Source organism: Delphinapterus leucas, chromosome 11, assembly GCF_059928025.1.
Source record: "Delphinapterus leucas isolate spDelLeu-1000000601 "Yukka" chromosome 11, BTC_Dleu_Yukka2, whole genome shotgun sequence".
Classification (NCBI taxonomy): domain Eukaryota; kingdom Metazoa; phylum Chordata; class Mammalia; order Artiodactyla; family Monodontidae; genus Delphinapterus; species Delphinapterus leucas.
The window spans coordinates 38,053,364-38,067,130 of NC_143139.1; the positions used below are offsets into that span (position 1 = coordinate 38,053,364).

At 59.9% G+C, this 13,767-nt stretch overlaps 2 protein-coding genes across 10 annotated transcripts in view; one reads left to right on the forward strand and one right to left on the reverse strand.

Annotated features, from left to right (window-relative positions):
• Positions 1 to 208: 208 nt before the first annotated feature.
• On the forward strand, positions 209 to 8,289 carry SLC48A1 (solute carrier family 48 member 1). Its single transcript, XM_022572359.3, has 3 exons — positions 209 to 486; positions 6,245 to 6,412; positions 7,039 to 8,289. Exons 1-3 carry the CDS (start codon positions 351 to 353, stop codon positions 7,173 to 7,175), a joined length of 441 nt encoding a protein of 146 aa, XP_022428067.1. The 5' UTR covers positions 209 to 350; the 3' UTR covers positions 7,176 to 8,289.
• Positions 8,290 to 9,227: 938 nt separating this feature from the next.
• The window catches only part of HDAC7 (histone deacetylase 7), a 35,362-nt gene continuing 30,822 nt past the window's right edge, over positions 9,228 to 13,767 (reverse strand). For 5 of the 9 annotated variants that reach the window (XM_089920595.1, XM_089920594.1, XM_089920592.1 and 2 more), the window contains 5 exons: positions 13,061 to 13,179; positions 12,351 to 12,484; positions 11,948 to 12,032; positions 10,601 to 10,739; positions 9,228 to 10,481 (listed from right to left, as the gene is read on the reverse strand). In XM_089920595.1, coding sequence (XP_089776721.1) covers positions 10,388 to 10,481; positions 10,601 to 10,739; positions 11,948 to 12,032; positions 12,351 to 12,484; positions 13,061 to 13,179 — 571 coding nt within the window. In that variant the 3' untranslated portion in view covers positions 9,228 to 10,387. The remainder of the gene's footprint in view (positions 10,482 to 10,600; positions 10,740 to 11,947; positions 12,033 to 12,350; positions 12,485 to 13,060; positions 13,180 to 13,767) is intronic. The other 4 variants (XM_022572356.3, XM_089920596.1, XM_022572358.3 and 1 more) reach the window with 1 other exon arrangement.

Below are 13,767 nucleotides of genomic sequence, written 5' to 3' on the forward strand. Positions count from 1 at the left end.
AGCTGGCTTGTACACCCGTACATTTCCGGGCCCCGCCAGGGACCAAATATCCTGTAGCTCAGAGGACGAACCCCGGAACCTGCCTTTTTAGGCGGCATCCCCAAATGATCAGGGGGCCCGAGGACTCAAGGCCAAGCCCAGGACGCGCCCTCCACTGTGGTTCCGGGCGCGGGCGGCCTCCGGCCGCGGAGGGCGCTGTGCCGGCGGCGCAGGGGGCGGGCCGGGGGCGGAGCGCGGGCGGCCGGCGGCTACGGCTCGGCCCCCGGCTCCCGGCTCCCGGCTCCTGCTCCGGGCCCTGCACCTGTGACCGTCGGCCACGCTCGCCTTTTGCGCCCGGCGCCCGCAGCCCCATGGCCCCGTCCCGCCTGCAGCTCGGCCTCCGCGCCGCCTACTCCGGCCTCAGCTCCGTGGCCGGCTTCTCCATCTTCCTCGTCTGGACGGTGGTCTACAGACAGCCGGGGACCGCGGCCATGGGGGGGCTCGCAGGTACCCCGGGGCGCGCGGGGGTCGCTGGGTCCCGGCTCCGGCTGCGCGGACGCGGGCGCGCGGCTGCGGGGAGGAGCCGGCGGCTGCTCCGCAGGCTCCTCGCGGGCGGCGCTTTCCGGGGGAGCGGGTGGGGTGTTTACCCAAAACTGGCGTTGGGCAGAGCAGGCCCCGCGCGGGCCCGGGCTCCTGGACATCCTCGGGGGGCCTCAGGGACTCAATGCCCGCCCGAGGCGCCGACGTCCCGTATGTGCCATTTGCACCAGCCCCGGCGCCCCCGGGTTAGCCCGTCCGCCCTCCACCCTGGGCCCAGTGACAGCGTCCTCCCTGCACGCCCGCTGCTCTCGCCACCTCCTTCGCGCAGCCAGGTGTGAAGACCCGGCGGTCTTCACACACACACACACTTGTGCTGGGGGATCCGTGCCCCTTCCCTGGGGACTGGGTGAGGGCAGAGAAGAAGTAAGTGGAAAGGAGGGCTGGGGGTTCCCGGGGAAGCCCATGTGCCTCCTAACAGGGTGGAGTCCACCGCCAACGGAGTCGCACTCGGAGTCCTCAGCGGAGCCCCGGAGGACCGCGCTAGGGATCTGATGGAAACGACTTTTTTTCCCACCACGTTGGTGTCTCTTTGCCACTCTTCTGCTGTGGCTCCTGGGCCAAGGTCGGCTAAGCCCCGCCGACCGCCCTTTCTGTGCCTCAAGGAGGCCAGAGGAGGCTTGTACCGGAGTTGAGAACGTCAGTGCGCTGGTGGAGGTCCGGTGCTTACCGGTGCTCTGTACTCGCTGTGCACCTTTGGGCATGTTGTTAACCTCTCTGTGTTGTAGAATTGGTGTGAAGACGAAGCATATCATTTCTACTTGCTAACTTTTTTTTTTTTTAATGCTTCCTATGTGTCAGACACTGTTAAGCAAACTGCTTCCATCATCTCATTTAATCCTTACATTAGTCCTAGGAAGTAGGCATTATTATTGGGTCCATTTTACAGGTCAGGCTTAAACTGAGGCTTACTGTAAATAAATAGCTTACCTAGGGTTACACGGCTACATGAAATTACACGTGTGGGGAAAGCACTTTGGGAAAAAATACATGTAAGGTTCATAGTTCTGCACAGGGTGATCTGACTCCATAATTAAACTCCTCTGCCACAGGAGCCCTAAATGGACTAACTAAAAATAACGAGATTTGCTCATGGCCCCAAAGCTTGCTGAGTGCCACACCTGGGTCAAGAAGGGATGGGAGGTGGGGCTTCTGCCCTGTAAGAGGGGTGTAGGTAACCACGGCCTAAGCAATGCCAGGCAGAGCACTTGGGTTCTCCGAGGAAGGGCACGTGGTTGCCTGGCTGGGCTGCTCTCATGCCTGCCTAGATGCCCCACCTGTGGTTCCTCCCGGGGGGGGGGCCAGCCTGCCCACCTCTGCTCAGTTATCTGCAGACGCCTGGCTCCCTTCCCCGCTGCACCCCACCGCCCACCACGTTCCTCATGATTCTCTGGTCTTTGCAGTGTTTTCCTATTTCCTGTCGGCCTGCTGCTTTCCCCTCAGGAAGAGTCAGGTGTGACTCTTCAGGCGAGGCCCAGGGGTTGCCCCGATGAGACTTGAGATGAGGGGACTGGTTGGGGGTGAGGAGGGAGGGCTGTCCCTGGGATCAGAGCTGGGTGTGTTGGAGTCTGGCCTGGTGGAGTGAGCCCCACCGAGCTGTGTGACCGTGGGCACATCGATGCCTCCTGGGCCTCAGTTTCCTCATCCGTAAGGAATGGAAGGAGATTCCGCTGACAGGGGTGTTGTGTGAGACCCCATTCAGGTCTGGAGTGCTACAGCTGTATGTCCTCTCCCCGAATCAACCATCTTTCAGCTGCCCGTCGGGGGGCAGCTCCAGGGAGTCCCAGGGTTTCCCTCTGACCTGAGCCCTGCCCTCTCTCCCTCCCTGCAGATTTCCCTTGGCCTCTGAGGCAGGCCAGCTGTGGAGCCGCCCACAGCAAGAGGTGCTAGGGCAGCGACCAGCTAGAGCGGGGTCCTGGCACCTCCCTGACAGCCATCGCAGAACCAAAGCCGCCTGGTGACGGTGGTGGTGGTGGCAGTGTGGCAGGTGGGGGAGGGTTGCCAGGGCCACACACCCTCTGCGCCCTGAATGGGTGCTGAGAGGGTCTGCAGCCAGTCAGCCTCTTCCTCTTTTGGGGATGAAGCATGTGCAGATTTGTGAGTACCCCGCTTCTGACTTGGCATTTTCCAGAAACTGCTGAGTCACCAGAGGGCAGCCCCAGCGTGCTCCTTCCCCTGTGTGCCAGGTGGGGCTGCTGGGGGCTGTTGATTTCCTGGGGACCTGGGAGAAACGTTCATGGGTAGAGACCCAGTCTCTCCCATCCCGGTGTGCGTCTGGGAAGAACTGGCTTGGAGGAGAGGCGGAAGAAATAGTTTTGCTGTGGGAACGCTTGGGAAAAAGACTTGCTCTAGTCTAGTAGACCGAGGAAAGAATAAGAATAGAAAAGTTGCCAGGAGTCTAACCAGCTCTGTGTTCTTCCCCATGAGCTGAGAAAGGACAGGGGTGAAGGGGAGGGGTGGAGGCAGAGAGTAGGGCCTGGGTCCAGTGGCTCACTTGTCTGTTTCCCTGTGAGCTCCGCTGGGCTCCTGGCCCCTCACCTCCAACCCAGCCGCTGGGCGTACTTTCACTGACCATCTTTGTGCCTTCCTTGTCCTGGGCCTGTCAGCTCTGAGCCCCGAGCCACCGAGCAGAGCCCTGCTCCTTGAAGCAGGTGGGGTGGAGCGAGGGGTGAGGTCTGGTGTGGACATGCATCCGGGTGGGCCTGGGAAACCGTCTGTTCTGCCCTGAGTTATGCAGACCAGGCTTCCTGGAGTCCAGAGTGTCCCAGGGAAGTGAGCAGGGCTGAGGTGTGGGAGGGACCGGCGGGGGGGGGGGGCGGGGGGCTTGTGCTCCTTCGCTGACCCCATGGATGGAGTTGGGGGAGATCCCTCTTCTACCCTCTTCTAAGGACAGAGGCGGGAGCCAGGGCCGGTGGGGACGGGCCTGCTTCCAGATGTGGCCTGTGTTTATCTGGAGGCCAGGGCTGTGTGCAGGGCAAGTGATAGGTGGGGCAGGATGTGCCTGCTTATTAACAGAGAGCTGGGGCCTGGCACACCCAAAATGGTCATCTTCCTCTTCTGGTCAGCCCTTTTTGGTACATGGATGTATGTGTGTGTGGGGGGGTGTTCTGGGGGCACCACTGGAGCGTGGCCAGTGGACTAAGAGAGGGCATCCCACAGGCCCCTATTTCAACACTTCCTAACCTAGAAATTGCTGAGTCACGGGGGAATTGCTCTGACCTTATTTTTCCCCTAAGCTGGCTTCTAGAATCTTTGAGTGGTAAAGCGTCTGAGAGCCATCTATCTCAGCCCCTCCGTGGCATAGTGAGCAGATAGAGGGCAAGTGGAGCGGTCGCAAAGGTACCCATCTGACGGTTCCTTGGATGTGCTCAGTGACAATACGCTTCCTTCCGTGGGCCCTTTAAGAAACCAAACAGCTCCCCCAGTGAACACTTAGGACCTGCGTGAGAGGATTGGGAAACACTTCTGGAAAAGGTGGCTAGCACACCGTCCATCCAGATCACGGAAGACGTTAAGCTGAAGCCGGGGGATTGTTATTCTGTCCACCTCTGGCCTGCTTCCACTTCCTCCCTAGGCAGGGACGGAGACAATCTTGTCTTGCCTCACCCTGATCCCAGGGCTGCAGGGACCCATGTTCCAGGCCCCCAACCCCTGAGGAAGGCTGAGGGTGGGCAAGGGCAGAGCTGGGAGAGTGTGGGTCAAACAGCGTGGGAAGGGAAGCGGCAGGTGTTGGCAGAGCTGAGTCCTCACTAGCAGGGAGCCCTGGGTCACCGTTTCCAGGCTGGCGGAACCTTTGGGCTCCCCCACTTGCAGATGTGGAAGCGCCGAGGCTCTGAGAGTCACGAGCAGCACATCGGTGCCAGGCCCAGTTCTCCTGGTTGGCAGTCTCGTGGTTTTCTGGCCCTTGCCAGGCTGCCTGAATTGTGACAGCTTCTGAGCCGGTAATCAGAGCAGAGATCTGGGATGACATTCCCCCCTGCCTTTTGATTTTCCCCCAACTTAAAAAAACATTATGAAATATTGCAGGCAAGTAAAAAAGGATAGGCAATTTAGTGAACTCCCTCGTTCTTACCATTCAGCCTAAAAAAATAAAACGTCATAGATTCCGTCAAAGCACTCTCCCAGCCCGATCTCCCTGTCACCTTCTCTTCTTTCTCTCCCTTGCCAGAGCTGACCACTTTCCCCAGCCTTCCTGTGCTACTCTACGTGCAGCGTGTGCAGCTCACTTTTTGAAGGGCCTCCTGACTCCTAGGACCCAGCGGTCTACACACAGGTGGACAGCTTGCAGCTGGCTCTGCCTTGTCCCTCATTCGTCCCTTGTCGGGACCCTGCGGCCCTGCCCTGGACCCTTGCCAATGGAACTGCTATTTGCTCCACTCTCTGGGCTGCGGCGGCAGGCACGGCCCGGCACAGAGGGCATTCATTGTATTGTCTGAGCGGCAGCTGGCATCGTAGGGGAACTGCCCAGCCGGGCCCAGAGGGCAGGCCCAGGACCGGCTGGGGGCATCTGGCCTGCCCTTTCAGCAAATGACTTAGTAGAATGGAGTCTGGCTAGGGGACTTCCCTGGCGGTCCAGTGGTTAAGACTCTGCACTTCCACTTCAGGGAGCACGGGTTGATCCGTGGTCAGGGAACTTAGACTCCGCATGCCTCGTGGTGTGGCCTAAAAAGGAAATTAATAAAATGGAGTCTGGCCAAGGGCAAGAAGAAGGCCACTTGGGTACTGGGTGGCCCTGGGGGTTTTAACCACTGGGCCTCCCCATCCCATAAAACCAATACATGGAATTTGGGAAGAGCCCCACTGCCAAGAGCTCAGCCACAGGCCTTGCAACGTTACGGTGGTGGCCTCTGAAGGCTGGGAGAGCAGAAGCATCAGGGCGGGACGAATGCTTCTCACAGCTGTGGCCCCCAGGGTGGGTAGTGGGGAGTCCCCGGAAAGCAGGCTGGGCTGCAGCAGTCCTCAAACTTTCTGACTTTAGGACCCCTTTACACTCTTTAAAAAGTGGTGAGACCCCAAGGAAATTTTGTTTATGTGGGTTATATCTATCGATATGGACTGTATTAGAAATTAAAACTGAGAACAGTTTTAAGCATTTTAAAGTAATATTAAAAATAACATTGTGGGCTTCCCTGGTGGCGCAGTGGTTGAGAGTCCGCCTGCCGATGCAGGGGACACGGGTTCGTGCCCTGGTCCGGGAGGATCCCACGTGCCGCGGAGCGGCTGGACCCGTGAGCCATGGCCGCTGAGCCTGCGCGTCTGGAGCTTGTGCTCCGCAAGGGGAGAGGCCACGACAGTGAGAGGCCCGCGTACCGCAAAAAATATAATAATAATAACATTGTGTTAACATAAGTAACATTTTTTTGTAAGAAGTATTCAGGTTTTCCAAAACAAAAAAATTAGGGAGAAGAATGACATAGTTTTATATTTTTTGCAGATCTCGTTAATGTGTAGCTTAGTAAAAGGCAGCCAGATTCTCCTAGCTGCTTTTGCGTTCACGTCCTCTTCATATCACAGGCCACGTGGCCTCCAGCAAACTCCACTTTACCAGGAGAGTGAAAAGGCCAACACTACTGTTATTATGCGAAGAGCCTGGCCTGGGGGACCTGCAGGGCTCTGGGGGGTCAGCAGGTGAGGAGAGGGGCGCTGCCTGAGCCATCTCTCCCGGCAGGTGTGCTAGCGCTGTGGGTCCTGGTGACGCACGTGATGTACATGCAGGATTTCTGGAGGACGTGGCTCAAGGGGCTGCGTGGCTTCTTCTTCGTGGGCGTCCTCTTCTCGGCCGTCTCCGTCGCCACTTTCTGCACCTTTCTTGTGCTGGCCGTCACCGGACACCAGAGTAAGGGCCTCCACAAAGGGAGGGCGTGGGAGGGCCGGTGGGTGGAGCACTCAGGAGGCCCGGGATTCCTGTCCTGGGTTCAACACTTAGGTCCAAGGGACTGGACAGACCACTTAACCTCCCTGTGCCGGAGTTTTCTCGTTGTAAAAGTGGGGAGAATGGACGCCCCCCATCCCCGCCCCTGGGTTGGAATGGGTCAATGAAACGCGTGGGAAGTGTGTGCAGCATTCAGCACCCAGGAGTGTGTGGTTAGCCGCCCTTTTTAGCCTCCAGCGGAGGGTATGGGAGCGCCCCCTGGTGGCTGCAGTCTGCAAGTAGCCAAAGGCTGTTCCTGCCCGCTCTGATGCTGAAGCACATTGGAAGGCAGTGGCCTAGGGTCAGTGTCACAGAAGCAGAGCGGATGATACAGCCCAGTGATTAGCCAACCCTGACCATCCCTCATCCCCACTGCTTCCTGCCTGCAAACTCTGAACGCTCTGAAACCTCTATCACACCTGATCTCTCCATTGGCTCAGTTCAGCCTCTGTTGGAGGTTGTGGGGAAGGATGGCCCGGGGCCTGTGGCATGGTGGCTAGGGTCAAGGGCAAGGTCCTCTCAAGTCACGGTTGGGTTCCTCTCCCCTGCAGGCCTCACAGACCCCAACAGCTACTACCTCTCCTGTGTGTGGAGCTTCATTTCCTTCAAATGGGCCTTCCTGCTCAGCCTCTACGCCCACCGCTACCGGGCTGACTTTGCCGACATCAGCATCCTTAGCGATTTCTGACCTGAGCGATGAGGTCTCCGCACCCTGGTGGTCCTCAGGACCTGGACTCAGCCTCTGAGACAGCAGGCGGGCTTGTACACCCCCTGGGAACCCCAGAACCGGGGCAGAAAGTATACAGCAGGAGGACAGTGGTCTCCCTGGGAGCTGTCCTGTCCCCTTGGGGGGAACCCTGGGTGCTGTGGAAAGGGGTCCTGCCACGTTGCTCATCAGCCTGACTGGAGGGCAGCTTTAGACCTTTTCAAGTGGATCTATTTTCTTAGCACTCAGTGGGCAGTCTTTCTAAGTAGGGCCAGGGCAACAGGCAAGGGGTAGGGCAGTGGGGCCTTGACCTGTGCCTGGGGGCAGGGGTCCCTGCTGCCCTAGACACTCTCCCTCAGGTGGGACGGGACCCTGGGGAGGTCAGGTCAGGTAAGGGATCTCTAGTAGAGACTTCTCAGCCCCTTACCCCAGCACCCCCATCTTGTTGTCCCCCAAGAGTCAGGTAGCTGAACTCATTGGCCCCAGGGATGGTGACACTTGCTTCTCTTTTCCCAAGGCCTGGGGACCCGAGGGGAGTTCAGTGTCCCTCTTTCCACCCACCCTGTTCCTCGCAGAGGTGGTTCCCATGAGTATGCTAGAGCCATCCTCCCCTTCACCACACACCCCAAAGCAGGACGCCCCAAATGAGACCAGACTAAGGGTCTTGGGGAAGGTGCTTCTGCCCCCCGAAGGGCTTTGGGGAAGGGGGCAGCACGGGGTGGGCTAGAAAGAACCCTCAAACCTGTACCAGGCAGCCCCAGCCCCACATTTCCACTTGGCCTTCTCATGCCTGCCCCTCATGGCACCCAGACTACCCCTGGCCCCGAGATGCCTCCCCCACTCCTGCCCCTGCCCTTCACCTAGAGCTTTTCTCTTTTAAAATCTCCCTTCTGAAGGACAAAATCTGCTTTACTGCCTATACACTGGCCCAAGGGCTCACCTAACTCGGAAGGGAAGGGGCTCCATCCATCTTTTTGTCTTAGGTTGTCATTTTGCACGGTCTACCCCCTTCCCACCTGATGTGTCCTGCCCCTCAGCTCTTTGCCTTATCTGTGTCACTGTCACTTTAGCAGAAATACAGCAGCCATTTGTATCAGCTAGCCTCTGGTGCTTTCTTATGGGGTGGACTATGGGAGCGGTGGGTGGCAATGGGGGTCTCCAGTCATCTCATCAAGCCATTTCCTTAGCTCAGAGGGGACCCTCTCCCTCTGGTCCCACTTGGCATGGGGGAACCCACAGTTCAGCTCTCTTCCTCCAGCCCCCTCAGCAAACCACCCAGCCAGGGCGAGGATGCCCCCGGGCACAGTCTCAGCAACGTCTGTGGGATTGAGTGCCTATCGCCCCAAGAGGCCAGGACAGATGGGAAGGGGATGAACGTGCTTCCCCTCGTATTCTCCAGGCTGTGAGGGCTTGGGCCCAGGTCGGAGGTGATGAGGCTGCTCTTTCTGCTGGCTGAAGAAGCCTGGCCGCCTCGGAACCATAAAGACAGGCGCCACTGGATGAGCTCGCCCAGGCCTGCTGTCTCACCCGTTCTTCTCTTCTAGGCTCAGCACATGCTTAAGAAGTCATGGTACATTAGAGCAGGAAGGAACCAAACAGTGTCTATTTCGGGAGCCTTTAACTGATAAACAGAGGCCCCAGGAGGTGACGTGACTTACCTGAGCTCCCAGCTGGGACTTGAACCCAGGTACGTCTGATTCAGGACTCTTTAGGGGAGCCTTAGCGAGCCGGGTCTGCAGGCATCCATGTTCCCCACGCCCTTACGGGCCCTCTGTCTATGGACTCAGCCCAGAGCTGCCGCCTCTTCACTACCCAGAGGTGGGGCAGGCGGGGGCAGGCGGGGGCAGGCAGGGTGTGTTCAGAATGGATTCTTCCTGCAAGGCAGCGGCCACAGAAGGCCAAGGAGCTGGAGGGGGGCTGCCCCACGGCCCAACCTGTCCCTTCTCTTCCACAATGAATCAGGCACAGGCTGTGCTGTGTAGCTGTAGGCCCGCTGCCCACCCCTCAACCCCCGGAGGCCCTTTCACATGAACCTTTAAAGCAAATAAAACATTTATTGTTCAGATTTTTTTTCCATTTTTTTTTTCTTTTTTACAAAAACATGCATACATACACAGGGCATGGTGGTCCTCAGGAAGACACACTCGTGCACACACATACAAACCCTCCTCTTACTCGCTGTCTCACACACACACACACACACACACACACACACTTTCCTTCTTGGCCCCAGGCCTGGACCCCAGAAGCCTCGAAGTCTTTGCCAGGGCAGCCTCCCCTCCCCCATGTCGTCCATTCACTCTCCCACCCCCTTTCCCCTCAGCCAAGCTAGTCCTATGTAGGGCAGGAGTCAGCTGGGGTGGGGGAGACCCCAGAAAGAGAAGGCTCACGGAGGGGGGTGGTGACTACTGAGGGGTCCCTGGGGGTCATGCTGTGCTTCTGAGGGGAGATGAAGGGTTTGGCACCATTGGATCAGGAAGCAAAGAACTCCAGGAGCACCTGTCTGCTGCACCAGAGCCCTGAGATGGCTGACGCAGGTGGCCTCTGGCAGGGGCAGGGACCAGATGGGAGGCCTGCCGATGACTGCTCTCAGAGGGAGGTCTGTCTCACTGCCCAGTGGTGGGGAGGAAGCTTCCAGAGTCATCTGAGGAAGCAGGAGAGGAGGGACTCCCCCTGCACGCAGGGACATGGGACCCCTTTGCCCCTGCTACCCATCCTCCCTCCCCCAGAGCCTAGGAAGGGCCACTCTGGCAGAGGCCGAGTTCACATTTCTGTGTGGAGCCTGGGGCTGTGTGCAAAGTCGGGGGTCTACAGAACCAGGAATAGTGGTTGTGAGCGGGCCCGGCTGTGCCAGTCCTCCTCTGTGCAGGCCTGAGGATCGGGGGCCCAGCTAGGGGCCCAGACCCCAGAGGGGTAGACTGTGCTTCGGGGAGAGCCCTACTGGGTCCCGGCTGGCTACGCAGCCGGCCTCCTGTCAGGGTCTTCTTTGGTCCCTATGCTAGACCCAGGGGCCTTCCCAGGCTCCTTGGGGTGACTGTCAAGAGGCTGTTCTCTGGCCCCGACTACCTGCCCGAAGGATCTCTGAAGACCCCGGGAACGGGTACTGTTGCCAGAGGTTGGAAGAGAACCAGGTCCGAAGGGCAGGGCGGGGCGGGGCGGGGCGGGGCGCGGCAGGGGCAGATCCGTCCTGTAGCCTAAAGATTCATGGGTTCTTCCTCCTCCACCAGCTGCTCTGAGGTCCTGGGGGAGGGAAAGGGGGGGTTGCTGCTGAAGAGCCAGGGGAAAGGCCTGAGCCCAGCTTCCCAGGAAGCCCGAGAAGGCCGTCGTGGCTGGGCTGAAGCCTGGGCTCTGCAGGTTGGGAGGGTCCGAGGGGGTGGAGGGGCTGTGAGCCAGGGGTCTGGCATTACCGCTCTTCAGTCAGGATGCCCACGGAGAGGGATGCCAGTGCAGTTACTGCCTCCACTTCTTCTGCATCGGCCCCTGGCACCCTGGGCACCCAGGAGTCTGGACAGGAGGCCAGGCGCTGCATGCAGCCCCAGTATTCACCTGGGTAAGAAGCCGAGTCAGAAAGGGCTGGGGGCACAAGGCCCTCCACCTGCCCACCACGCATCCTAGACTGATCCTGAGGCTGCACATCTCAGGCCCAGGAGTAGCGGACGCGTCCTCGGTGTGGGGTCAGCTCTCACCTGCCTCCACCCTCAGTGCAACACGCTCCCTGACTCGGCCCCCCAAGCCCTGACAGGGTGAGCAGTGCGGATTCAGCGTGGCAGTGAGGGGCCCTCGCAGAGGTCCAAGCCAGTGCCACACGGCTTTGGCTGAAAGGCCACCGCTAACCCATTCCCATGGGTGTGGGGTTCCTGAGTGCCCCATTAGGGCCTCCCTTCCCCTAGATGGGGTCTGTGTCATGGTGACCTCACGGAGCCCTGAGCCCTGGCCTGCTGGAGCCCAGGGTCCCCCTCACACGTAGCCCCTGGCAGCGCTCAGCGCAGCACAGGCATGGGAGGCCAGAGGACACAGTGTCGGGAGAGGTGGCCAACACCGCGGCCACTCTGTCTGGCTGTTGGCAAGCCACTTACCACCCTGGACGCCCACCGCCCCATCTAGACCATGGACACGACCGTCCTGCCTGCCGTGGCGAGAAATAATGTCCACGGAGCCCAGAGCCCGGCCCAGTGGAAGGGCTCCATACCGAGTACCCACAGCAGCTTCACTGTCATGTACAACAGCCCTACTGAGCCCGGATGTGGGAAACCTATTTTGTTCATTTTTGTATCCCTGGCATAGATCACGGGTCTTTACATAAAGAGCTCCACAGGCTGAGCTGAAGCTGAAAATTTAAAGTGCTTTCCAAATGTGGGGTTAACCTAAGACTCAGCCCCCAAAGCACCCTGCAGCTCCTAAGACCCTGCGGCCAGGTTTGAGGGTTAGGGTGGGAACCAGCACTTCCACAAACAAGGCCTGAGTGTTGCTGTGGGCAGGGCCCTGGCCTAGGGCAGCAGCTGGGGATGGGAGGCCAGTCCTGCCTGGTCCCCACTGGGTCCATCTGGAGGGCTCCAAGGGTATCCACTCATGGTGGGGTGGGGGGGGGGGCTGCTTCCCATTATCATGGGGTACTTGATAGGAAGCCTACTCCAGAGCAGCAGCACCCCTGGCCTGGCTGGTGCTGGAAGACCTGGGGCCCTGGTCACTGGGGGCAGCAGAGCCCCAAGTTTCTCCCAAGTCTGGGGTCAGCGGTGTCCTCTGTCCACACTCACTGTGCACCCGGATCACAGCTTCCAGAGAGCGGATGGCATTGAGGTTGGGTTTCTGTTTCCAGCCTTCTTCTGAGAGGGGATCCACCTACAGAAGAAAAGAGTACATCAGTCACCCATCTCTCAGGGACCCCCAGGCGCAGCTCTCTCCCACCCCCGGGCCCCCGCTTTCCAAGCGCAAATAGGCACGTGCTCCCGGCTCTACCTAGGGCAGGGGACGCCGGCCCCACGCCTGACCTGGGGAAGAGGCATCCACGCCGCTCCCCTCATCCCAGGCCTGGCCACCCCCACCCCGCCCATCTGCATGCCCTCAGGGAGGCGCCCTGTCTACCTGCTCCCTGGGGCACTCCTGGGAGAGCCGGACGCCCTGCCCCACCGACGCACGGATCAGGGGCAGGCACCTCACCTTGTTGCCCAGAAGAGCGGCCACACAGGCCTCAGAGGCGTCACAGATGGCTGTGAGATCGTGGCCACCCTCCAAGGCCAGCACCACCGCGCCTCCCGCCAGGCCCATCAACTGCTGCGTCATGTACCCAAAACCTGGACGGTCGCGCGAGGGGCGTGAGGGCGCGTGGACGGGAGGGGCCTCCCTACCTCTGGGATTTCCCTGCTTGACTCCTCCCTTAGAAAGAGTGACTCACGCGTAAACCTCTACTTTCCCAAGTGCCTTCACACGGAATCCCCCGTAAATCCTGTCAGTGCCTCACTGAAGGCTCAGAGAGGTTAAGGGCAGCTATGGCAGGGCTAGGACCGGAACCCAGGGCATGGACTCCAGCCCATGTCGCTTTCCCTAAGACACACCATATTCCTCTCTGTCCTCCAGGCCCCATGGCCCAGTGGGCTTGAGTGGGCTCCTCCCCACTGCCCCCCAGGAGAAGCTGCCAGCCCAGCCTGGGAAGGACACAGCTGGGGTGGGAGGAGTCCTGTGACTGAGCTTCCAGGTCTGTGGGACTTAAGCCCCCTGGTTGTGACTTAGGCCTCCCACGGCGAACTGACCTGGTCTGTGCTGGGGCCCTGGGCCAGCCACTGCCACCTCCCCCTAGCCTTGGGCTGTGCCGCCCCTCCCGGCCTAGCCTTCACTCCCTATACCTGCCCCCTGGGTTGGGCCCTCCTTACATTTGGCGGAAACATGGTAGCCACCCAGTGGGGGTGGGTGACCCTCGGCAGCATCAAACCCAGCTGACACCAGGACCAGGTCCGGAGAGAACTCCCGGGCGATGGGCATCACGACTATCCTGTGTGGGCAGAAGGGGGCGCTCACCACGCTGTGCAGGGCTGCCAGGGGCAGAGAGGCCAAGGGCCCCGCCAGCCCTCTCCCACCAACTCTACTGGGGGCACCCTGCTCTTAGGACTCCTAGACACCCACTCTCCCAGCAGGATGAGCAGATGCCTCTGACTTCCTTGACCTTGGCTGGCCACCCATGTCCCTGGTACAGCCTAAGGACTCAGCCACCCAGGGCACTTCACTGGCGAGAGGCAGGAAGGCACCCGAGGGAATGAAAGAGGAGTGGGCGTGTGGGTGTGTTCGTGTGTGTGTTTCGGGGGGTGCGGTGGGCAGGGCCTCGGGAAGGGGCAGGTCACTAAGCCTCAGGGAAACACTGGAAACACTCAGCTCTAAGCTGCCACCCACTTAGGACTGAGTTGGCCACACCTCACCACTCGACCTGAGAGCTGACCAGGGCGACGGACTCCCTCTGAGGTCCTGGGCCACCAGATCCATTCTCGTCCTCTGCCCCCGCTGGCCCCTCACAGCTGCCTCCCTCCATCCCTCACCCAACTCGGGGGTCTATTTTGGTGTCCTTCAAGGCCCCGGGCTCTGGGCA